Genomic DNA, 26561 nt, shown 5'->3' with positions numbered 1-26561 from the left:
CAAACACATGGATTCCCCAAAAGAATACTGAAAACATCTGTAATGTCAATCAAAAAGTTTAGGTAATATACCCTGGAAATTAAACAGACAAGGAATTTAAAATCTCATCAAATCAGTCATGTCTACAAAATCTTATTTAAAACAGTTTATTACCTGTAATAAGTTGTAAATCAAGATAACAGTATATAAGGGCAATACTGTTCTCCAACTTTTTATGTGGATATGAGCATAGGCCCTAAAATAAAAAGATATTCTACTTCTTGACAAGTTTATTTACCATATCACTGACCCTGAATGATAATGCCTTAAGATAATGCCTTAAGCACTGAACTTATTGTTACGATACTCAGCTTGGTGCTGTAGAACCTTGGCATTCAATACGGCTTGGCCCATATGTATATAACTAAAGAACACATAGCATTTTGTGATAATACCGAGGTGCAAATATGAATGCACCATAGAGAGGCTTGTGTTAAGAATTGAGTCACTTAACCCTGGCTGGTTTGGCTCAGCGGTTAGAGCGTCAGCTTGTGGTCCAGAGAGACCCGAGTTCGGTTCCTGCTGGGGGTGCATGCCTCGGTTGCAGTTTGTCCCTGGCCCTGGTTGGGTTGTGTGGGTGGCAACCACTCAGTGTGTCCCTTTCACGTCGATATTTCTCTCTCTCTCTCTCTCTCCCACTCTATCTGAACAAAATATCAAAGGGTGTCCTCGGGTGAGGATAAAAAAAAAAAGAATTGAGTCACTCAGCTAGAGAGTGATATTAGATAACCACTAATATCGGGATGCTTTTTATTGAGCTTTCTAGCCAGTGCAAAAATCACATGGCTTGACACTATGGGCATTTATTAAAGGTCCTGGAACGGACAAATAAGAGCACCAAGGTTAATTAAGTATACAGATTTTGGAGACAGACTGCCTATATTTGAATAAGTGGCTCAGTACTTACTGCAAAACCTTGGGTAAATTACTTAACCTTTCTCTATTCCTTAGTCACACCATCCACAAATTGGGGATAATGGTAGGAACTATCTCATAGGGCTGAGGATCAAATCATTTAAAGCACTTAGAAGACTGTCAGGCATGTAAGAAGTGCTATAGAAGTGTTAGCTATTTTAGCTGTTATTGAGAAGAGACCACATTCATTTTATTCTTTGTATCCCTTACAGACTCTAATACATAACCTAGCAGAAAGCAGATTTTTAAATAACCAGTCACTGAGTAGACCCTGAGCAGGAGGGTGCCTGGCATGTTAGAGGAAGGGAAGAGGGAAGAGCATGGGATGAAGTCAGACAGCTTGCAGAAACCAGGTCATGCAGGCCATTGTGAGGACTTTGGCTTTGACTCTGCGTGAGACGGAGAACGACTGGAGAGTTCTGAGCAGAAGGCTCACTCTGGACACTAGGCTGAGAATATTCTGTAGCGGGGCAAGAAATGAAGCAGGAAGACCAATTAAGAGACTGCAGAAATTCAGGTAGAAGATGTTTTAGGCAGAAGGTGTTTCAGGCCCACACCATGATGTAGTAAGAAAAGGCCAGATTCTGGCCCTGGCCGGTCTGGCTCAGCGGTTAGAGCGTCAGCCTGTGGTCCACAGAGACCTGGGTTCGGTTCCCGCTAAGGGCATGTACCTTGGCTGCAGTTTGTCCCCGGCCCTGGTTGGGTCGTGTGGGTGGCGGCCACTCGATGTGTCCCTTTCACATCGATGTTTCTCTCTCTTTCTCTCTTCCTCTCTCTCCCTTCCACTCTATCTGAATAAAAAATGAAAAAATGTCCTTGGGTGAGGATAAAAAAAACAACAACAAAAACACGAAAAAGCCAGATTCTGGAGATATTTGAAGGTAGATCATACAAGATATTTTCTGGCCGATTAGATATGGAGGGTGTGAGAAAGAGAAAAGTCAAGGATGAGGGTAAGGTTTGGCTTGAAGATCTGAAAGGAGGAATATCATCAATGATGACAGGAAAAGCTGTGGGTCAAAATGGTTTTGGAGATATTAAATGTGAAGTGTTTATTAGACCTCTCATCAAAGATTCTGTGTAAGCAGTTGGATGTATGAGTCTAAAGTACGAAAGAGACAAATAGGAGAGTTGTCAGGATACAGACAGTATTTCAAATCAGGAGACCAGAGCCCAAAAGCAAATGGAACATTCAGAGAACAGAATGAGACACAGGATACTTTGCTGATCACAGATAAAGGGACTTGGGTGGTACACTGGAACTGGATATCCAAAGAGATGGGCATTAGGAAGGGAAAAATGAGTATGTGAAAAGAGGTGGAAAGATACCAAAGGACAAACTTTTTTCTATACCCAAGAAAGGGAGAAGAAAATCTCTTCTTCCTCCCCCTACCTATATACCCCAAGACCCTTTTGCTTCCAGTGCTCAGAATTCAGGTTAGCCTTAACATCTATAACAACAGTTGACACATTTTATGTCCTTACTTATAGTGTTCTGGGTACTTTACATGTATTAAACTCATTTAATTAACATTAACTCATAGTTAATATACTATGGTAACCAAAGTTTGAACCATGTTATCAGGAGACTGGTAATATTTAATTAAACGGTAGTAAATGAAATTTACGTATATGAGAACTATGCAAAGTGAGACAGCCTGAATCTAGTCTAGCTCTAGAAAATAAATCAGTGCAAGATAATACATGGTAACAGACATTCATTTACTGTATCATGCTGATAGATCATGCTACCGTGTAGTAGCTATCTAAAATGGAATGGCTTGGTTTTAGGAAAACAAGTTTGTTTGTTTAAAGGAGAAGAGCAGAGCTATAATCACAACCAGCTCTGAAAGGGGCAGCTGTATATTTAATGCAAGATATATAATTAACCTAAATCTTTTCAGGCCCATTTTACACAGTTAATAAATAAGACTGAGAGCAGAATCAATATTCATATTAAAGACCACATATAAAATCATGTGTATAAAACAAATATCTGACACAAAATAATCATGCTTTGACAAATTATTTTCTTAACTTCCAGTGTCAAAATAACTGGTAGGACACACCTGCAGATGAAGTGGGATACAGAAAATATCTAACTGAATTCAAATTGACTAATTTAAATTTGAAGTTGATTTTTATAACTCAAATTTTTTTAGTTTAATTTTTAAATTGATCAGTGGCATTACTGCTTAGCTGCAGCACTAAAAATATTAATATTACAGATATACATTTATGTGGAAATAATTTAAAATGATTAAGTGTCCTTAGCTGGAAGGGACTTTCTCAAGTTGTCTGTGGGCACACTTATCTCCAGAATTTAATTCCTTCATTAGCATGGCTATTTGGATGCAATTAAGCCCACTAGTTTCACCATTCACCAGCATGATGTTACAATAATTGAGAAGAATCCATACTGTTTCCTCTCGTGTATGTAGAGTGCAGATACTAAGTGACCAGAGGTTGAGAGAATCAGAGAGACTGAATCAAGAAGGCCAAACAGCCCTGGCCGGTTTGGCTCAGTGGTTAGAGTGTCGGCCTGCGGACCAGAGAGTCCCGGGTTCGGTTCCCGCTAAGGGCAGGTACCTCGGTTGCAGTTTGTCCCTGGCCCTGGTTGGGGTTGTGTGGGTGGCAACCAGTTGATGTTTCTCTCTCTTCCCCCTTCTCTCCCTCCTGCTCTATCTGAAGATAAATACAAAAATGTCCTCAGATGAGGATTAAAAAAAAAAGAAGGCCAAACAAGGAACAAACACAAATACCCTCTGGTCATACACCCTGAGGCAAATACAATTCATAGTCCACACCTAGATTAAATTAGTGTTTGGAGAAAATGGGGGGTGGGGAGGTCAAAGTTAGAAATCTGGATATACTCTGTCCATGCAATTTACCAAATGTTTTGGTCCATCTACTAATGTGTTGATATACATATGAGCTATTCCATGTCGAGGTACACACTGGGTGAGAAAGGGATAGATGGAAGCCATGTATCACTGTATTGGTGGTCCAAAACACAGGCTGACCTTGACCTTAGAGCAACCTATTTTATGTAACCTGGGAAATCTTTAGTAGGCAGTGAAGAAGGCTCTTCTAGTTTAGCTATATATGAGACTTGACCAGGGGAGTCTTAATACTATAAAATTTCCCTTGCAATATCAGGAAAATCAGAGGCAGTAAAATTTACATTTATGTAAAGCATTAGAAATATTTAGCAGTGTTTCCAACCTACCAAGGACAGGAATCTTTCGAGATGTCTGACGATTATAAATAAGCAAATTTCCTTTAACAGTTCCAACAGCCAGGAAACTTCCAATTTTTGACCAAAGAAGGAAAGACATTTGATCCCTGTAACATTAAGATATAAATTACTAAACAATTCATAATCATAACCTCTAAATAGCCCTTTTAAAAAACACTTCATTAATAATTTTCACATCTACTTAGAAGCTGAAGTACAAAATTACAACTTAATGCTTTAGGACAAAGACTAAGTACTAAAGACATTTTGGAGACACTATAAGATAATCTTAGTCAGTTAGACTTAAGATACAAATCTATAATGAATACAGACTTCAGTCATAATGGAATCTCAAATTTCATGAGATGACATGATGAGATAAGTTATTCATTTGTCTGCTCATGATAGCTTTAATTCTAAACGTGGTAAAAATCTTAATAGATGATGACACCCTGTGCTTTAAAAATAATCGGGGTCCAATAACATGATAGATTAAATTGGAAAAATCATTGGGAATTGATGAAGGATATATTTTTTTCCAGCTCTGTCACTATTACTCAAAAAGAAGCCAAAAGCATGTTTGCCTATCACCAGTTCTTATGAGCATTCTAGGACTCACAGAGTATAATCCTCTCCTAAAGGGAATCAGGGCTCCTCGGAGAGTAGCCCATTCCGTATATTGAAGAAAGAAATCACAATGGATCTAGAAAAGTGGTTCTGAAAATGCACTCCCAGGACCAGAGGCATCACCGGGAGCTTCAGAAATGCCAGTTCTCCGATCCCACCCCAGTCCTACTGAATGAGAATCTTTGGGGGTGGCACCCAGTTATCTCCGTTTTCAATAAGCTTTCCAGGTGATTCTGATGCAGGTAAACTGAGAACCACTGACAGATCATGCTACTATTTTCCCTGCATTCAAGAATGTTGGGGGCAGTAATAAAAGGACAAATGTGTTAGCTTAAAGGCACTTCCTCTGGCTAATTTAGGAGACTAGGACCATTAAAAATTACATATTTGATTGAAACAAGCTGAGTTTGTGATACTTGGAAGTGATAATATTTCTGACACTTGAGAATTGATGATACTTGGAAGACAAAAATTCAATGAAAGTATATGAGAAGTTAGTTGTATTAACCAATAAATGTAATAAAATGTTTTAAAACATTTTAAAAACTTTGGCCTGTAAATACAAAGTTAAAATAACTTATATGGCCCTAGTGGGTTTGGCTTGTAATAACCTGCTCCTATCACTTTGTCCTGATTAAATAAACAAAAGGCCAACTATGAAGCTTTCAGAGACAACCTGAGGAAGTACCAGCTGGCCTGATACTCCTCTAAATGAATGTGTCCTCTAAGCGAATTTGTTAGTTTTTAGAACTTAGATAATAGAATAAATAGCAGGATAGATGTATGCTGACCCAGTTCACCCAGTTCCCTTTCGCCTCAGCTCCCTCCCACCTCCGTTCCCTCCTGCTTATCGCTCACTGCCTCCGCTTCTGTACAAGCAGCTTGCTTGCTCTGCTAAACTCTTGAATGACCCCTGCCCTATATAAGCAACCCTCCCCCTGAGCTCGGGGCTGCAGTTCTCCTCTGTGTAGGTTGGCTACAGTCCCTGCGCAGGTAATAAAGCTCCTAATATTCAAAATTACTTTGTGTCCGAGTGAGGTTGATTCTCCTGGGTTACAACATGGCTCAGCAGTTAGAACAAAGTGGCGCTGGTTCCATTCCAGGTCAAGGGCACGTACCTTGGTTACAGGTTCCGTCCCCAGCCCCAGTAGGGGTCGTGTGGGAGGCAGCCAATTGATGTGTCTCTCACATCAATGTTTCTTTTCTCTCTATCCTCCCCTCCCTCCCACTCTACCTAAAGAAAAAACAAAAAACAAAAACCCAATGGAGATGGATCTTGGAAGATAGCGGCAGGCAGGACAGAAGCGAGGGTGAGTGTGTGAGAGTGTGAGTGAATGTGACAGAGAGTGTGAGTGGATGTGAGTGTGGAAGAGCAACCTCGAGCAGTGAAGAAATGTAGGGCAGAGGGTTCCGGTGCTGTGATGGGGAAAAGCCGGCTACCACTGTGCACAGCTTATCAGGGCACTTCTCCCTGCTCCACTGAAAGCCTCCGCCATTTTGGAAAACTTGCTAGTCTTCTCTGGGAGGAGGCAGTGGGAAAAGGCTAGGGCCCAGCAATCTGAGTCAACCAGTGCATCTTGCACCACTGGACCAGTGGATCCCTCTGTGTCAATGTGGACCAGTGCACAGCAGCAGCACTGTCAAAGTACCTGCTTGCTGAAGCAGCAACTGCCTGGAAGCTGAGCACCATCCCCTACAGCAGCAGCAGCACCAGCATGGGAGCCGAGCAACACCCTCAACAGCAGCAGTCTGATCAGAGCCGAGACACACCTCCAGCAGCAGAGGCATGGGAAGAGGCAGCAGTAGCAGTGCAGATCAGCAGCTGAGACCCATCCTGAGCAGCATCAGCAGAGGCTGATCAGGAGCGGTGCCCTAGCCCAAGTAGCAGCAAGGATGGAGCAGCTGAGACCTGCCCCTGAAAACTGCAACAGTGGATTGGGAGAGGAGCCCCTCCTACAGCAGCTGCAAAGTCCAGGGAGCTGAGCATCCTCAGCCCCCAGAAGCAGCAGAGCATTGTGAACTGAGAGCATCCCCTGACAGCAGCAGCAGTAGCAGCACAAACTGGGATTTGACACTTACTCCCAGCAGCATCAGCACCAGCTGATCAGGAGCTGAGCTCCACCAGGCAGCAGTGGTACCTGAGGACCTGTGTGCCCCAGCAGTACACCAGCTGGATCCATGTACTCCAGCAGTGCCTACCACACAGACCAATACCAGCTGCCAGTTGTCAATCCTCCAGGACCCACAGCAGGCAAGAGATGCCATGCACCAGAACAGTCTGGTAGGCACAGGAGCCTTATTTGATACACAACGACCTGCCTACATATCCCAACTTCCCTCACCGGGCCTGGAACTACCAGAATGCTAAAATGGTGAGACAAAGAAACAACCCCCAAATGAAAGAAAAGGAGGAATCACTAGAAAAGGAACTACAAGAAATGGAAGAAAGCAATTTGTCAGATAAAGAATTCAAAGCAATGATTTTAAGAGTGTTCAAATAACTTAGTAAGAATTACAAGCAGCCTAATGAGAACAATTAAGAGCTCAGTGGGAACTACCATCAGCATAAAAAGAGAGGTAGAAGCTATGAATAAAAATCAAGTGAAGCCCTGCCTGGTTTGGCTCAGCAGTTAGAGCATCAGTCTGTGGTCCAGAGAGGCCTGGGTTCGGTTCCTGCTAAGGGCATGTACTTTGGTTGCAGTTTGTCCCCGGCCCTGGTTGGGTCATGTGGGTGGTAGCCACTTGATGTGTCCCTTTCATGTTGATGTTTCTCTCTCACTTCCTCTCTCTCTCTCCTGCTCTATCTGAATAAAAAAATGGAAAAACGTCCTCGGGTGAGGATAAAAATAAATAAATAAAATGTCTAAAAAAAAAGAAATCAAGTGAAAATGAAGAATGACATAGCTCATATAAAAAAATACCTTGGAAGGTTTCAATAGTAGATTAGAAGAAGCTGAAGACTGAATCAGCAAGTTAGAAGACAAGGTAGGAAAAAAACACCCAAATAGAGCAACAGATGGGAAAAAAATTTAAAAATCAGGAAGACAGTTTAAGGGAGCTTTGTAACAATATGAAATGTAACAACATCCACATCACAGGGGTACCAGAAGGAGAATAATTGGAGAAAGGAATAGAGAACCTGTTTGAAGAAATAATGACAGAAAACTCCCCTAATTTAGTGAAGGAAAAAGTCACACAAGTCCAGGAAATGCAGAAAGTCCCAAGCAAGATGAACCCAAAAAGACCCACAGCTAGACACATCATAATTAAAATGGCAAACGTTAAAGACAAGGAATCTTAAAGGAAGCAAGAGAAATACAGAAATTACAGTTGGCCCTCATTTATCACAGTTAATCAGTTCCAGCCTCTACCACAATAAATGAATTTACGTGAAGCAGGATTCTTTATTTATATACAGTCATCCCTCGCCACTTTGCTATAGAGAGAAGCGGTGAAAGTTGAAGCCCAAAGTGGCAAGGGATGACTGTTCCTACAAGGGAGCTCCCATTAGATTATCAGCTGATTTCTCAATAGAAACACTGTAGGCCAGAAGAGAGTGGTATGAAGTATACAAAGTAATGAAAGGAAAGGGTCTCAATCCAAGACTACTCTATCCAGCAAGGTTATCATTCAAAATTGAAGGTGAAATAAAGAGCTTCATAGACCAAAAAAAAAAAAAAAAAAAATAAAAAAAAAAAAAAAAAGCTAAAGGAATTTACTACCACCAAACCAACACTGCAAGAAATGCTAAAGGGACTATTGTAAGAAGAAATAGAGGAACACAGGCATAATATAAAAATGGCAACTAATAAGTATCCATCAGTAACAACCTTAAATGTAATTGGCTTAAATGCTCCAATCAAAAGACATAGGGTAGCTGATTGGAAAAGAAAACATGACACATATGTATACTGTCTACAAGAGACCCATCTCACACAGGATGAAAGTGAAGAAATGGAAAAAATTTTTCCAGGCAAATGGAAATGGAAAAAAAGCTGGTATAGCAATACTCATATCTGATAAGATAGACTTCAAATTGAGGGCCAAATGAGACAAAGAAGGTCACTACATAATATTAAAAGGATCGATCCAACAAGAGGATATAACCCTGGTAAACAGATATGCACCAAATACAGGAGCACCAAAATATATTTTAAAAACTTCTGGAGGACTTCAAGGAAGAGATTGATAGCAATACAATCATAGTGGGTGACTTTAATACCCCATAGACACCACAGGACAGATATCTAGACAAAAAATTAACAAAGAAACAGAGTCCCTAAATGACCAACTAGATCGGTTGAACTTAATTGATATTTACAGAACATTTCACCTCAAAGATGCAGAATATACATTCTTCTCAAGTGCATATGGGACATTCTCAAAGACAGACCACACGTTAGGACACAAAGTAAGTCTTTACAAATTCAAGAAGATTGAAATCATATCAAGCACCTTCTCAGATCACAATGGCATGAAACTAGAAATCAATTACAATAAAAACATTCAAACACATGGAGGCTAAATAGCATGTTATTAGACAACAAATGGGTCACCAATGAGAACAAGAAAGAAATAAAAAACTTCCTGTAAACTAATGAAAATGGATGCACATAATCTATGGGATACAGCAAAAACATTCCTGAGAGGGAAGTTCAGAGCAACACAGGCCTACCTCAAGAAAGAAGAAATAAGAAATACTCTAATAAACTATCTAACCCAACAACTCAAAGACTTAGAAAGATAACAAAAAGAAAAACTCAGTTAGTAGAAGGAAGGAAATAATAAACATGAGAACAGAAATAAATGACATAGAGACTAAAAAATACCAATACAAAAGATCAACAAAACCAAAAGCTGGTTCTTTGAAAAGATAAACAATATTGATCAACCTTTAGCCGGACTCACAAGAAACAAAGAGAAGGAATCCACGTTAATAAAATCAGAAATGAAAGAGGTGAAGTAACAACAGAGACCACAGAAATACAAAGGATTGTTAAGAAAATACTATGAACAATTATATGCCAACAAATTCAACAACCTAGGCGAAATGGACAAATTCTTAGAATCATCTAGTATTCCAAAATTCAACTGGGAGGAGTCAGAAAACCTCAACAGATTAATAACAATTAAGGAAATAGAAAAAGTAATCAATAAAATCCCAGCAAACAAAAGTCCTGGTGCAGACAGCTACACAGCAAAGTTTTACAAAAGATTCAAAGAACTATCACCTATTCTCTTCAAACTATTCCAAAAAATTCAAGAAGGAAGACTTCCAAGCTCTTTTTATGAGGCTAGGATAATCCTAATCCTGAAACCAGATAAAGACACTAGGAAGAAAGAAAATTACAATATTCCTGATGAACATAGATGCCAAAATACTCAACAAAATCTTAGCAAATCGAATCCAGCAATATATTAAAAAAATTATACAGCATGACCAAGTGGGATTTATCCCAGGGATGCAAGTCTAGTACAATATTCATAAATCAATAAATGTGATACATCACATAAACAAAATGAAAGATAAAAACCATATGGTCATATCAACAGATACTGAAAAAGCATTTGACAAAATCCAGCACCCATTTCTGATAAAATCTTTCAGCAAAGTGGGAACAGAAGGATATCTCAACATAATAAAGGCCATTTATGACAAACCTACAGCCAACATCGTACTCAATGGGCAAAAATTAAAAGCATTTCCCTGAAGAACAGGAACAAGACAGGGATGTCCACTTTTACCACTCTCATTTAACATAGTGCTGGAAGTTTTAGCCACAGCAATCAGACAAGAAGAAAATATAAAAGGGATCCAAACTGAAAGTAGGACGTGAAACTGTCATTATTTGCAGATGACGTGATATTGTATGTAGAAAACCCCAAAGACTCCATGAAAAAACGACCAGATTTAATAAATGAATTTGGCAAAGTAGCAGGATACAAAATCAACATCCAGGAATCATTGGCATTTTTATACACCAATAATGAACACACAGAAAGAGAAACTAAAAAAACAATCCCATTTACCTTTGCAACAAAAAAATTAAGATACCTAGGAATAAACTTAACCAAAGAAGTAAAGACCATCACAAAAAACTACAGGACATTGCAAAAATAAATACAAGATATAAAAGAGTGAAAGCATATACCTTGTTCATGAATTAGAAGAATTAATATAATTAAAATGTCCATACTACCTAAAGCAATCTATAGATTGAATGCAATCTCCACTAAAACACCAACGACATATTTCACAGAACCAGACCAAATACTCCAAAAGTTTATATGGAACCAAAAAGACCCCGAGTAGTCACAGCAATCTTGAAAAAGAAGAACAAAGTAGGAGGGATCACAATATCGGATATCAGATTATACTACAAAGCCATTGTAATCAAAACAGCCTGGTACTGGCATAAGAACAGGCATATAAATAAATGGAACAGAACAAAGAACCCAGAAATTGACACAAGACATTATGCTCAATTAATTATTTGCATTGACAAAGATGGCAAGAATATACAATGGAATAAAGACAGTCTCTTTAATAAAGGGTGTTGGGAAAATTGAAAAGCTTCATGCAGAAAAATGAAACTGGACCACCAACTTACACCATACACAATACACTCAAAATAGATAAAAGACTTAAATGTGACTTGTGAATTCATAAAAATCACAGAAGAAAATGTAGGCAGCAAAACCTCAGACATCACACACAGCAGAATTTTCACTGATACAATGCCCAGGGCAAGAGAAACAAAGGAAAAATTAATAAATGGGACCATATAAACTAAATGATGTTTCTGCACAGCAAAAGAAACAACCATCAAAATGGAAAGTGAAACCACTGTATGGAAGAACATAATTGCCAATGATATATCAGATAAGGGGTTAATTTCCAAAATATATAGAGTGCTCATACAACTCCACAAAAGACAAAGAATCCAATTAAACAATGGGCAGAGGACCTAAACAGACATGTCACCAAACAGGACATACAAATGGCCAAGAGACATATGAAAAAATGCTCACCATCACTAATCATCAGAGAGATGCAAATTAAAACAACTATGAAGTATCACCTCACAGCTGCCAAAATGGCCGCCATCAACAAATCATCAAACAAGTGCTGGTGAGGGTGTGGAGAAAAGGGGACTCTAGTACACTGCTGGTGGGAATGCAGACTGGGGCAGCCACTATGGAAAACACTATGGTGTTACCTCAAAAAGTTAAAAATTGAACTGCCATTTGACCAGTGATCCCACTTCTAGGAATATATCCTAAGAAGCCAGAAACACCAATCAGAAAGAACATATGCACTCCTATGTTCGTAGTAGCACTATTTACAATAGCTAAGATCTGGAAACAGCCCAAGTGTCCATCAATAGATGAGTGGATAAAAAAGCAGTGGTACATATACATAATGGAATACTATGCAGCTGTAAGAAAAGAAAGATCTCTTTTCCTTTGAGACGACATGGAGGGACCTGAAGGTATTATGCTAAGTTAAATAAGCCAGACAGAGAAAGACAAATATCACATGATCTCACTTATTTGTGGAATATAATGAACAAAATAAGCTGATGAACAAAATAGACCCAGAGACATAGAAGTAGAGTTCAGACTGACAAACTTCAGAGGAGGGTGGGGGAGGGAAGAGATAAACCATAGAACTTATATGCATATATGCATAACCAGTGGACATACACAACAATACTGTGAAGGGGGGCAGGAGCTGTAAGGAGGATGTCAATGGGGAAAAAAGGAGAAACATCTGTAATGAAAATAAATTTATAATAAAACCAATGAAAAAATACTCTCAGGTGAGAATTAAAAAATAAATAAAATAACTTATATTCATACATGCATAACCAATGGACACAGAAGGCCTGAGTGGGGGAGTCAATGGGGTAAAATGGGGTAAACATTTGTAATACTCTCAAAAATAAAGATAATTTTTTAAAAAAGAGAAGAAGTATTATATACCATGATGCTAGATTTCTTCTATTAAGTATGTGTTTTATTAAAGAAAAATATGCATTTTTGCCTGGCTAGTGGTTGAGCGTCAACCCATGAACCAAGAGGTCACCAGTTCGATTCCTGGTCAGGCACATGCCCAAGTTGTGGGCCAAATCCCCAGTGCGGGGCATGAAGGAGGCGGCCAACTGATGTTCTCTCTCATCAATATTTCTATCTCTCTCTACCTCTCCCTTCCTCTCTCTCTCTCTAAAATTAATAAAGAAAAAAAAATAAAGAAAAATATGCATTTATATTTGTTAAGTAAGTGTGGTAGCCATGAGAATATGCCTCTCAGATCTCAGACTATGGAAAGTGAACTGATCACAGCCCCAGCTGATAGGCATTGGAATCCATCAATGGGCTGGGGCCACACCTTCCCATGGGATGTTCCCAGACAATGAGTAAGCGTGGCAGTAATACTGCTGAGGCCCACTCCTGGGAGACACAGGACCCCTTTGATGGATAACTTTGGCTTTGTTTTAAAACCTCTCCACAGGCCTAGCTGAACATTCTTTTCTTTTTTTCTTTTCTTTTTTTTTTTAGTGGGAGGGAGAGAGAGAAAGAGAGAAACATCGATGTGAAAGGGACACATTGAGTGGTTGCCACCCACACAACCAACCAGGGCTGGGGACAAACTGCAACCGAGGTACGTGCCCTTAGCGGGAACTGAACCTGGGTCTCTCTGGACCGCAGGCCGACGCTCTAACTGCTGAGCCAAACTGGCCAGGGCCTTGCTGAACATTCTTAGAACTAGGCTGCAGTCTAAGTTTCAACCAAACCTTTTTTCCTTTCTTCTCTTCTTCACATGGGTCAGACATGCACTGTGGTCTGACGGCTGTTCTATCCTCATCCTCCCCATGTGTGTTCCCTCACAGGCATTTCCTGTAATAAATCTCATACATTTAATCCTGTTTTAAAGTCTGCTTCTCAGAAAACATGAATAAAAATAATTGTGAGTGGTTAAGTAGTACCAAAGAAAAGAGGAATTGTATGGCAAGAATAGGACTGATCAGCAGTGGTGGCCACATATGACAAGAGCAGTGTAACACTGGTCCATCCAATGGTTTATCATTACTAACAGTCACACCAACCAACTATAAAGAGAGTTAAAGAGTGTATTCCAAAAAGATCAAGTAATCAAATGCCCACAAACTGCTAAAAGAACAGACTCCTTTTCTTCTCTAGGAGATAAGGCCTCTAGGAGGCCCTACAAATTGTAATAAGAGAGTAAGGCATACATAAGTTCCCAATAATGCTAACAAATCAGGCCAATGTATAATGTATAATAATGTATAGTAATCCCATGTATCTCTGGCTAAGCAAACTTAAAGAATACATTATTCTAGAGAAATGCACATGGTTACAGAAAAAAAAAAAAAAAAAGCGACGTACGTGAAGGACACGGGTTTAAAAAAGCCGTGCTGAACGGACAACTGAAGACTAACCAGAAAAGAGGCTGAGTAGGATGACTGGTGCTCGGGCCAAAATGGCCTTGGGAGAAGCAACCATGTCCCATGACCCAACTAGAATCAACAGGTTGATGAACCAGATGTTGTATTTAGAGTTTTTCTGGACAGATTGCTGTATCCCAGGTACATAATAGCTGCAAGCTGAGGTTGAATCAGAGTAAGCACCACTATAATCCTAAGAAGGCATAAAGTACATCTAGTAAAAATGAAGAAAAATATTCAACCCATAGTAGTAACACAATAAAGATAGTTAAGTGGCATTGTAGTAAGTTTTATAATAATTATATTTAAGTGTGTTTTGTGTACTATTTATGGTATTTGAAGTGCTCAAAAGAATCAATTCTGACTAAATTTGTAAATGGAATACAAATTGTTAAAGGGAAATTTAATTAAGTTTGCAAAATAAATATATTTAAGAAAAACTGATATTCAAAATTGTATGTATTAACTATCTTCGTGTAATAGATTGACCATTAAATAAAAGTATAGTAGTGAGTCTATCTTTGTATCTATGAAAGTCCTTTAGACATTAAATATTAATATCAATAGTAAAATGCCCTTAATTTTACCTTAATGATAATCACAATAACATCTACCATTCACTCACTTTTTTAAAGTTACTTTTTATTAATTTGTTTTTGTTACAGATGTTTCTCCTTTTTCTCCCCATTGACACCCTCTTCCCCGTGCCCCCCGCCCCATCCCCAGCTTTGTTGTCTATGTCCATTGGTTACGCATACATGCATATAAGTTCCATAGTTTATCTCTTCCCCCCCTACACCCCCTCCTCTAAGGTTTGTCAGACTGTACCCTACCTCTATGTCTGTGGGTCAGTTTTAGTTCATTATATTCCACAAATAAGTGAGATCATGTGATATTTGTCTTTCTCTGCTTGGCTTGTTTCACTTAGCATAATACTCTCCAGGTCCCTCCATGTCATAAGAGATCTTTTTTCTTACAGCTGCATAGTACTCCATTGTGTATATGTACCACTGCTTTTTTATCCACTCATCTACTGATGGACACCTGGGCTGTTTCCAGATCTTAGCTATTGTAAATAGTGCTGCTATGAACATAAGGGTACATATATTCTTTCTGATTGGTGTTTCAGGCTTCTTAGGGTATATTCCTAGAAGTGGGATCGCTGGGTCAAATGGCAGTTTAATTTTTAATTTTTTGAGGTAACACCATAGTGTTTTCCACAGTGGCTGCACCAGTCTGCATTCTCACCAGCAGTGTACTAGGGTCCCCTTTTCTCCACACCCTTGCCACCACTTGTTGTTTGATGATTTATTGATGGCAGCCATTCTAACAGGTGTGAAGTGATACCTCATAGTTGTTTTAATTTGCATCTCTGATGATTAGTGATGTTGAACATTTTTTCATATGTCTCTTGGCCATTTGTATGTTCTGTTTGGAGAGGTGTCTATTTAGGTCCTCTGCCCATTTTTAATTGGGTTCTTTGTCTTCCTTTTGTTGAGTTGTATGAGTACTCTATATATTTTGGAAATTAATCCATTATTTGATGCATCATTGGCAATCACTTCTTAATTTTAATGCCTGGCTATGACACAAAGTCAACACTGTAACAACCCTAAAGCGATGTGAGGAAATGGATCTGCAGTAAGATAGACAGCAGGAGGCAAAAAGCTATACCAGTTAGAAAAACACCTGGGACTGATTATACATTTTTTTCTAGGTGAGGATGTGTCCTCAGTGATGCTGAATTTGGTTCAAGAACCAGTACTTGATATGTATAAACATTCTCTTGAATGGAAGCATAAAGAGTGTGTAAACTCTTTCTGAAAAGGTACGTATACCCAAATGTAAAAGGACAGGGTAAAAATGAAGGTTCTAAGACCTAGCAAGACTTTACATTGGGCAGACAGTATCACCTGCGGATGAATGCCTTGTGTATCACTGGTGGGTCAAGGGAAACTGTGCTAAGGTTATGTTGGTCCTGTTCTGCATGGCCATCTTGCTTCCTCTGGGTTGTTATTCCTTGGAAAATAAACTGGGAATGTATAAACTAATGCTATGGTATGTGTGTGCTCTCTTCTTGCCCGCCTGTGGGCCACATGATGCCAAGAGGCAGATATTACTTTTATACCCATTACATTATAGATGAAAAAACTGAGGCTTAGAGAGAGGTTAAGGAACTTGTCCAAGGTCAAAATTGCAGTTTAAGTTATAAATACTGACAAGTTTTTCTTTTCCAATGGGAAAATGGTTTCTATTTTAGCAGTTTATTCTGTCTGCCTAGGATTTTTTCCATTTGAGAACGGTCCACCCTCACCCACCCTTCACTTGGTGGAATTATTAATTCCATGGCCCTGCCTACTCCACTCAGAGACTTTTTGAGGAACTGAGTGGACACTGGTGATGTGATGGGAACACACTCTTTTCTCTGGCATAACTTTCTGTGAAGAAGGATATAAGCCTCTAGCCAGTAGCCGTGGAGAATGTCTGACATAGGATGAGCAAAATGGAGAAAGGAAGAGCCAAGAGATATTCTTAAATGCACCATCAGAACCCCTAGATCCAGTCATGCCTGCAGTCAATCCCATCTCCAGATTTTCCCAAATATGTTTTATTTCATCTTTGGACTTTGTGGTCTGTTTCATCAAAAACAACTTTTTAAGAAACTATTTACAGTCTACAATTATAAAAAGCATATTCTAATTAATGGGCAAAATCAATAGGACTATATATAACAAAAAAAGAAATAAACTTTTTCTTTTATAAGGAAATAATTCATCAATGTATCCTTATATTGAAAGTACTAAGTATTGTTAACATCAAACCTACAAATAATCCTATTTCTAAGTGAAGATTTAAAAAAGAAAAGTTGTTCTTACCTGATGCCACTGTCTAACTGGCTGGTTTTATTTGTGTTGGCATCCCATAGATAAATGCAGCTAGACTTCTCAGCAACCACTGCTAGGATATCGCCATCTTTATCCCAATCCATAGCAACACAGTTACTTTTAAGAAAGAGAGCAAAACATCACTATACATATTTTTAAAGTACAGGAAAGAAATTTAAATACCTATTTGTGATTTTTGTCTGCCACCAGACCATTCAAGCCATCCTGAATAGGTTATAAAAGTTCTAAAGTGAGAAATACAACTCACTCTTCACTGCTTGGATACTACTAACATTTTTGTTGTTGTTGAGGGGATGGAAAAAATTTTAACTCTATTTTAAATATCATTTTCAAATGCTGTATTAAATATAATTATACCTAATAAGTTAGATTTTATTGGATCCTCTAAAGAACCTGGCATTTGGTAAAACCCACTCATCAAATGCCTCTACAAATACATCCCATCTGGAATCAAGGAGTGATTTGATCAGCTTATGTAAGGTTACTTTAACTATTTTTCTTTATTGACTTTAGAGAAAGAGGAAGGGAGAGGGAGAGACAGATAGAACATCGACTGACTGCCTCCTGTATGCCCCCCACTGGGGATTGGGCCTACAACCAGAGCACGTGCCCTGACTGGGAATCAAACCAGCAACCTCCTGGTGTAGGGGTTGATGCTCAACTACTGAGCCACACTGGCTGGGCTGAAAGGTTACTTTAGATTTACAGAAAGAAAAAGAAGGTCCTGAGATGTAATGAAGTCATATTTAGATAAATTGTGTATAAAAGAGCCCTGGCTGGTGTCGCTCAGCAGTTAGAACATAGACCCACAGACCGAAGGGTCATGAATTCAATTCCCAGTCAAGGGCACGTACCTGGGTTTCAGGTTTGATCCCTGTCCCTGGTCAGGGTCCTTTGGTAGATAACCAATCGATGTGTCTCTCTCACATCAATGTTTATTTCTTTCTCTCTCTCACCTCCACTCTATCTAAAAATTAATGGAAAAATACCCTCAGGTGAGGATTAACAAAAAATAAAATAAAAGAATTCAAGACTGGGTAGATGTAGTATTACAAATGGTGAAGAGACTGAATTCTGAAGTGGGCAAGAAATGTTATTTTCATTTTATATCTTAATGGAATGAGAAGAGTGATTTAATAGAGATAATAAAATAGTTCTAAATAGGAAATGCTGTTTAGCATGTTTCTTAATATTCAGAATTATTCCAAAATGTTTATTGTAATTTAAAAGCTTCCTTGGGGATGAACCTGTTTTCTCTGACGCTATTTTTCATTTTGACACTCTTTGTTCTTGCATAGACTTACATTTAAGACAGCTGGGAATTATTTCAGTTATTCTTCATACTGTTAAAATATGACTTGGGACCTAAATTTTCTGGAATAGTTTTAAAGATTTGGGAAATATGGAAGAGGGAAGCTTTCAAATTACTGTTAAAATCACCTGTCAATTAAAGACAATATATAATGGCATTTTATTTATCTGGAGGTCCTGTCAAACTTAACTGTAATGAATACAGCAAAAGAATTCAGAAGTAAAAAAATAAGGTAACGGTGTAACCAAAATAGATGTTGCAGAGCTTACGTAATAAAGATCATACAATTTACTCAAAAGTTTTTTACTAAGTGCCTCTCTACTTTATTTTAGAAATAATTATAACTGCTTTGACCTCTGTTTCCCAGAATATAGAAACCAGGGGCAACAGTTAAGAGCAATGGGAAATACCAAAATGGTGGCCTCAGGTGGGTGGGGGAGAGCAGGAATTGGAAAAGGCTGTTGGAGAGTTGAAAACGTGGTAGCAATCAACTACAGAAAGCAGACATGGATTTTACAAGCATAGCAGCGTAAGACCATTTAGGTAAGAACGTCTATACATCTTAATACCACTGAGACTACCAGTAAAAATAACTAATGTAGGTAATGATTACACTGAATCATTTAAAATGCTTAAGTTGCCCTGGCTGGTTTGGTTCAGCGGTTAGAGCGTTGGCCCGCGGTCCCGAGAGACCACGGTTCGGTTCCCGCTAAGGGCACGTACCTCGGTTGCAGTTTGTCCCCGGCCCTGGTTGGTTGTGCGCGGGTGGCAACCACTCTGTGTGTCCCTTTCACGTCGATGTTTCTTTCTCTCTCTTTCTCCCTCCCACTCTATCTGAACAAAATATGGAAAAATGTCCTCAGGTAAGGATAAAAATAAATAAATAAAATGCTTCAGTTATGCTTAGTGTATTCTAGAGTTATTTCCTGAATATAGATAAAATAAAGCTTTTGTCTTTTAAGAAGTATGTGAAAGTAACTATTTTTCAACAATTTGTTAGACAGGAGACACTATAGTGATACAGGTTTATCCTGTCTGCCTATACACATTTAAGGCATGTTTATAATTAAATAAGAATTCTTACAATATGAACTCATTTTAATCCTGCTTTTATAAGCTTCCCTGTGAATGTATGGGTGTTTCTAAATTCTAACTCGTATGCTACTTATCTATGCATTTCATTAACTAACTACTTAGGGTATAAAAAAATCAAACCCTTTGCAAATGGAAAAAGCAAAAGAGAAGATACAGGTTATATGTGTTATAAAATTCTATTTGATTATGGTTTTAAGATAATACTTTATCTTTTAGGCAACAAAGCTTGAAAAAATTTTTGATCTCTGTACTTACCCAGATAAGTTAATTTCACTTCTTTTTTGACCATGGCGATCAAAGATTTTCACAGTATGATCAGCTCTACAAGCAATTGGAACACAAAAATATGATTTAAATGTTTCTTTTTCTTTCTCTCTCTATGCATATAAAAAAAATTAGCTGCCAGCTTGGCTGGTGTTACTCAATGGTTATAGCATCGGCCACACACCACAGGCTCATGGATTCGATTCCTGGTCAAAAGCATGTACCTGGGTTGCAGGTTTGATCCCTGGCCTTCACTGCAGCTCGTGTGGGAGGCAACCAATCAATGTGTCTCTTTCACATTGATGTTTCCTCTCTCTCTCTCTCTCTCTCTCTCTCTCTCTCTCTCTTCTCCTTCCCCCTCCCTTCCACTCTCTAAAAATCAATGGAAAAAATATTCTCAGGTAAGGATCAACAGCAAAATTTAGTTGCCATACAAATGCTTTCAATGTTCTCTTATCATAGTTTCAGAATTTGTATCTAAAAAGTTTTACTGGGGAAAAGGTTCCATGAAATCTGATGTTAATGGAGATGAACACATTACTTTTCCCACCACACAACCATCTCACAACAACTTCTACTGAATAAATAGTGTGGTTATGTGGGCATACAATCATTTGGAGTCAGGATGATTTATATAAAACATTCACTGGTTTCTTACCCTGTTACTGCAAGATAGTTTCCTGATGTTTTTTGCCAAGTAAACTGTATTGGTGTGCCAAGCCAAGTCTTTTCAAGCAGCGAGAAAACACGCTAAAACAAAACAAAACAAAACAAAACAAAACAAAACATAATTAAGGGTTAGTCAGAAAAGATGTCAAAATATGATCATGAAAACAGTAGGATTCAGGATGGTGAAGGCTTATGTTAGAGCTTATCCAAAAGAAGTCAACAATGTAACACAATGGCTAATCAATCAACAAAACAAAAAAACTCACAATCTGATTGTAAAGTATAGACCTCAATATATAGGGGAGAGTTTATTATAAAACTTCTTTGCTTTTGAAAGTTTTGAATATTAATTTTATAGAAATATATACATTCCATGTTTTAAGATTAAAATAATTTAAACTGGAATTTAGCTAATTATCAGTGGCATGGAATTTTTGGGATTAAATTTAACAAAATTATTATTCAAAAAATCTTAACAATGATAGAAATAAAGAATGGATAGTTTGTTCAAAATTATTTTCTTCCTTTACCCATCAGTTATATTTAATTCACCATTAAGTGTGTTTAATTTGGCTATTAGATGGACAAAGTATCAGTTGAAAAATCATTTTCCTTTCACTTAAACAATCTAGAACTGTGCTTATGGAAGCCACAAACCACATGTGGACTTGAAATTTTAATGAAGACTTGAAATGTGGGTAGACCAAATTTAAATGTGCTATAAATATAAAATACATATTGGATTTCAAAGACTATTAAAAAGAGGATGCAAACTATCTCACTGATAATTTTTGTACTGATTACATGTTGAAATGATAGTATTTTGAGTTTACTGAATAAAATATATTAAAATTAATTTTATGTTTTTTAAAAATATTTTAATGTGACTATTAAAAAATTTTAATTATATTGGTTCACATGTTTATCTCAAACAGTGCTGATCTAGAATATCTAAGAACATAGAGCATGAATGAAAAAAATTAGATTTTAATATTAGGTTAAATTACAGATTAAACAATGATGCCCATATCTACACATATGAAGTTTACATACTACTACAGGTGGCTTACTAGTCTCAGTGACGATTCTTCCAATACTCAAAATTAACCACCAATCAGCAAGTATTTTGTATGTTAAAGAAATGAAATCCACCTCTACTGGAAACAGAGGTGTGCTAAAACCACAGGTGCATCCAATTTTGTGGACCATGAAGACACCCTTAAAGAAAGAGTATAAAAGCATCTTTCTTTTACAATTTTGTGACTATAATGCCCTGCAACACTTTCATGCAAGCGAGGATCCTTAAACTTGAATTTAATTAGCTTCATGGTAGACTTCCATAGGATCTTACATATTATTTTTCTTCAAAGGAGCTATACAGACGCTCCACATATAGTGCAGTGGAAATGGTGTTAACTTCACCACCAGAAAATTAAGATTTAAATTGTGCTTTTTACATTAGCTGTAGGGTTTAAAGTAAGTCGCTTAAATTGCCTCAAGCTCAGAATTTTCAACTTTAAACCAGGAATAACAACATTACCTCACTTCAGATACTTCATAAACTGTGAAGAGCTTTAGAAATGTGATTTTTTGATTACCGGTCCATCAATTCCAATTTCCACACTAATAGCCACGAGGAAGCATAAGGACGTATAAAATAATTATTTTTTGTTTAATCTATTGATTTTATTAATTTGTTTTTGTTACAGAGGTTTCTCATTTTCCCCCCACTGACACCACCCCCATCCCCATATTTGTTGTCTATGTTCATTGGTCATGCATACATGCATGTAAGTTCTGTGGTTTATCTCTTCCCCCACAAACCTCCCCCTCCTCTGAGGCTTGTCATCCTGTACCCCACCCTCCATGTCTCTGGGTTAATTTTGTTCAGCAGTTTGTTTAGTTCATTATACATTTTAAATTGAGCTTTCCATTTCTTTGCCGGATCTGGGCGGCGCGGGCGAGTATTGCTCTGAGAAAGCGGAAAGGTGAAGGAGCTGCAGCCAGTGACCCAGGAGTGGGGTCAAGAGAAGTCAAAGCCTGGAAACTGTGCGCGCAGAGAATGACGCTCTTAAGTGTCTAAACCCGCGTGTGCAGATTTTCCCGTAAATACTGTACACTTGCCACCAGATGAACTATAAACAGGACCAATCACAAGCAATAAAATTAGAGATGATTCCTTCGGAGGCTTTTCACCCTGTTTAAGGCGCTGGTCACTTGCACAGGTTGCCAGGGGTTCTGCTCCAAGAAATAAGGCAGCTGGTGACACCCGAAGAAGTCGATTTCACCGCGACGCTGCAGACACAGTCAGACCCGTTCCTTGCGCACAGCGAAATTCGGGGTCTCTTCAGATCCAGTCCGCTCATTTCCGGCCGTGACGGGGTTCCCTCTTCCCACACCGATTCAACTCCAGTAGCGACTCCAGAAAAAGAGGCCTCCCTCTCTCTTCTATTTTCTTTCCCCTCGCTCCTTCAACTGCGCCCCCATTCTCTCCCTGCCTGGTCGCCCCCTTCCCCACTCCACGCACTCAGAAAGCGGGAGTCACACGTCCCCATCCTGAAAACGACGCTTGGCAGGCGGCGGGAAGAGCCAGTGGTCCCGTCTTTCCGCCCCCCCGGGGTTTGTAAGTTACTTACCTTCATCTCTAGACTAGAGCGGCCGCAGGATCTAGCAAGTGCGCAGGCGCACCTGGTCTTCTCCAAGAAAGCCACAGCGTTCCGGTCACCCTGGAGACCGAGCGAGCAGTGGCCAATCAGCGAGCACAAGCTGACGGGAGGCCCTCCGCGGAGAGCAGAAGACGTGGATGGGTCACGTGACGCCCGGGATGCAGAGCCCGGAGTAGTTGAGTGTCGCGAGGCATTGCGGCGTCTCGGCTTCCTGGTTGGGCACTGATTGGATAAGACTTGGGGACTCGCCTGGAGGAGGCGGGCTCTGTGTGCCTTGGAAATCTTGGCTTCCGACTAATGTGAAGCCGGTGGAGGCTCAGGGGCAAGGCTTGAATGAGCCCAGGTGTCATCTCTTTTTTTCCCTTCCAGGTTTCTGGGCTAGAAAGGGTATGATGTGAGAAGTCGTTTATTCCAAGACCTTAATAGGCAAACTAAAGTGGGCAGGAAAAATAAACTCTTAAGAAACTGGTTTGAGTGGTTTCAGCACAGAGTCATGATTTTAAAAAAACAACACTAGGAATGGAGAGTAACCTCTTCAAAGTGAAAAGATAGTCTACAAAACAAACAAACAAAAAACCCCACACAGCTAACATCATACTTAATGGTGAAAGACTGAAAGCCTTTTTCCTAAAGCTTGGGGGCGTGGGGGGGGAGGGGAGTTCCCTGATCCATCAATGTGATATATCTTCACATTTGTTTTCTTTTTTAATTTCTTTAAACAAATTTTGTAATTTTCAGTGTACAAATCTTTTTCTTATTTTGTTAAATTTATTCGTAAGTATTTTAAAAATTTTTTGATGGTATTATACATGGAATTTTTTTTAAAATTTCCACTTTGGATTATTTATTTCTAGTGTAGAGAAATGGAATTGATTTTTGTATATTATCTTGTATCCTGAAAACTTGCTCAACTCATTGATTTGTAATAATAGTTTTAAGTGGATTCCTTGGAATTTTCTATATTCAATTATAAGACATCTGGAAATAGAGCTAGTTTTACTTATTCCTCTGCAATCTGAATGGTCTTTATTTCCTTTTCTTGGCTACTGTGGACATCCTTTTATAAATGTTACAACCTATTGATATGTTGTACCCACTGTTATTTTTTTTTATTGTATTATAAAATTGTGCTGTCATCTTTTCATTTTTAACATTCACTTTTACCTTAAGTGTGATGAAAATTACATCATATGGTCAATTCAATATGCTTTCAAGAAATTGGCTGAGAAACTTTCCAGGCTTGGGAACATAATTTTTCTGAATAACCTAGTAACTAAACAAAGTTGGCAGGTAATGGCCATCGCACATTTAACATTTGAATATGTGTATTATGCACCACATTTGGACTTTTCAAATGATTTTATTTTATGATTGCCTCATAATGTGTTTATATATTTACCTGTTTCTATTGTAAAATATTACTATCTTAAGGATTGCATGTGTAATAGTGAATTGAACTTGGTCATAAACTCCCAGTTTAAACCCGTTCATGGCATTTACTAGTTCTTGGACCTTGAGCCAATTTCCTCCTCTGAATTTGTGCGCCCATGCCTAAAATGGGAATAACAATACCTACCTAATTTGATTAGAGGGAAATTATTTTCAAAAAGAAAAAGAAAAACAAAATCCCATTATCAACATTTTTTTTTGCATGTCTTTTCAGTTTTTTTTGCATATTTCTTTTCAGTTTTTGTCCCTATGAATGCCAATTTTACTATGTATTTATAACTATGGTGTGTATATGCATATAATACATTTATTCAGGTCAGATAATAAATATAGCACATTTATTAGGCTGCTCAGTCCTAAGTAATAGAAAAGCAACAATCCTAATAAAATGGTTTTTAGTTTTCCCATACCAAGTCAGTCCATTCTTTCTCCTTCAAGTCCCATCTGCTACTTTGGGGCTTAATCATTTAGACCATTGGTTCTCTAATTTTAGTATGTATCTGATATGGTTAGTGTGTATTAGAATCACCTGGAAGGCCAGGTGAAACACAGATTGCCAGCCCCACCCCAAGAGTCTCTGATTTAGTAGTTCTGAGGTGGATATGGAGAATTTGCATTTCTAGCAGGCTCCCAGGCAATGCTGACCATGCCTCTCTGTGGATTATACTCGGAGGCCACTGATCTCTACGTAATTGTTTTCGATATCCCCTTTGCTTTTTGTCATGTGTTATACTAAAATCAGTCTGTATTTTTTATGTTGATTAAATTTACAAAGCAACAAATCTTTTCCTAGATGGGTCTTCTGAAAGTCACTTTTCAGTTTATTACTTTTAAGCTTCGAGAAACATTTGGCATTTCTATTAATCAGAAATCCTAATTAATGCATAGTTTTCTGTTTTAAATTATTCCTGTTTTTCTCATTAGGTTGATAGAATACGTAGAATTTCAGTAGGTAGATAAGAAAGAAGAAAGGATTTTAGAGGTAATGAAGTAGAGTGGAGGATGTAGACAAGGTGATCTGAACCCAGTAATAACTTAGTAACTTAGATAATGTATTTAACTTTCTCAGCTTCATTTTTCTTTTCTTTTTTTTAACTTTAATTCTTGGATTTTTTTAAAATTTATTTTTGTTGCAGATATTTCTCCTTTTCCCCTCACTGATTCCCCCCCCCCCCTCCATGCCCTGTCCCCAGCTTTGTTGTTCATGTCTTTTTTTTTTTTTTAAATAAAATATATTTTAGCCCTGGCCAGTTTGGTTAAGCGGTTAGAGTGCTGGCTTGTGGACCAAAGAGTCCCAGGTTTGGTTCCCGCTAAGGGCACATGCCTTGGTTGCATTTGGTCCCAGCCCTGGCTGGGGTTGTGTTGGTGGCAACCAGTCGATGTGTCTCTCTCACATCGATGTTTCTCTCTCTCTCTTCCCCTCTCCCTCCTGCTCTATCTGAAGATAAATGCAAAAATGTCCTCGAGTGAGAATAAAAATAAAATAAAATATATTTTACATATAACATGATGTAAGGTGTACATGTTAATTTGATACATTTATATATTTTTATATGATTGCTATTGTAGTGATAATTATCAGCTTCACTCTTATCTATAATGGAGCTTGAAAATTAATGGAAATAGTTTTATTTGTGGTATTCTTCTAGAAATATTTATATTTTTTGAAATGCCTGTATACTTATCTAAATGCTAAATCTTTTGCAGTACATTTTCCCATTCTAAAGTTTAAGTTAAAGAATAAGCCTATCCATCTGAGAAAGGATCTGGTGTCTGCTTGTTTGGGAGAGATTCATTGAAGGGTTAGTCAAGTCAATATACAACCTGTGAAAGGGGGTAATTCTAGAGTGTACAGTTATTTATTTTTTTTTCAGTTCTACATCTTCAAATTGATTGCTTATTTAGGTATAA

General features: G+C 38.2%; 1 protein-coding gene across 1 annotated transcript in view; it reads right to left on the bottom strand.

Annotated features, from left to right (window-relative positions):
- WDR19 (WD repeat domain 19) overlaps nucleotides 1–23289 on the bottom strand; it is a 91377-nt gene extending 68088 nt beyond the window's left edge. Inside the window, exons 1-5 of the mRNA XM_036254422.1 lie at nucleotides 23172–23289; nucleotides 20525–20616; nucleotides 19858–19923; nucleotides 17166–17291; nucleotides 4184–4299 (exon numbers count right to left, since the gene is read on the bottom strand). Coding sequence (XP_036110315.1) covers nucleotides 4184–4299; nucleotides 17166–17291; nucleotides 19858–19923; nucleotides 20525–20616; nucleotides 23172–23177 — 406 coding nt within the window. The 5' untranslated portion in view covers nucleotides 23178–23289. The remainder of the gene's footprint in view (nucleotides 1–4183; nucleotides 4300–17165; nucleotides 17292–19857; nucleotides 19924–20524; nucleotides 20617–23171) is intronic.
- Nucleotides 23290–26561: the final 3272 nt, after the last annotated feature.

Source organism: Molossus molossus, unplaced genomic scaffold (genome assembly GCF_014108415.1).
Source record: "Molossus molossus isolate mMolMol1 unplaced genomic scaffold, mMolMol1.p scaffold_m16_p_1, whole genome shotgun sequence".
Taxonomy (NCBI): domain Eukaryota; kingdom Metazoa; phylum Chordata; class Mammalia; order Chiroptera; family Molossidae; genus Molossus; species Molossus molossus.
The sequence above is the reverse complement of the archived record's forward strand: the minus strand, read 5'-3'. Positions and strand labels throughout refer to the sequence as shown.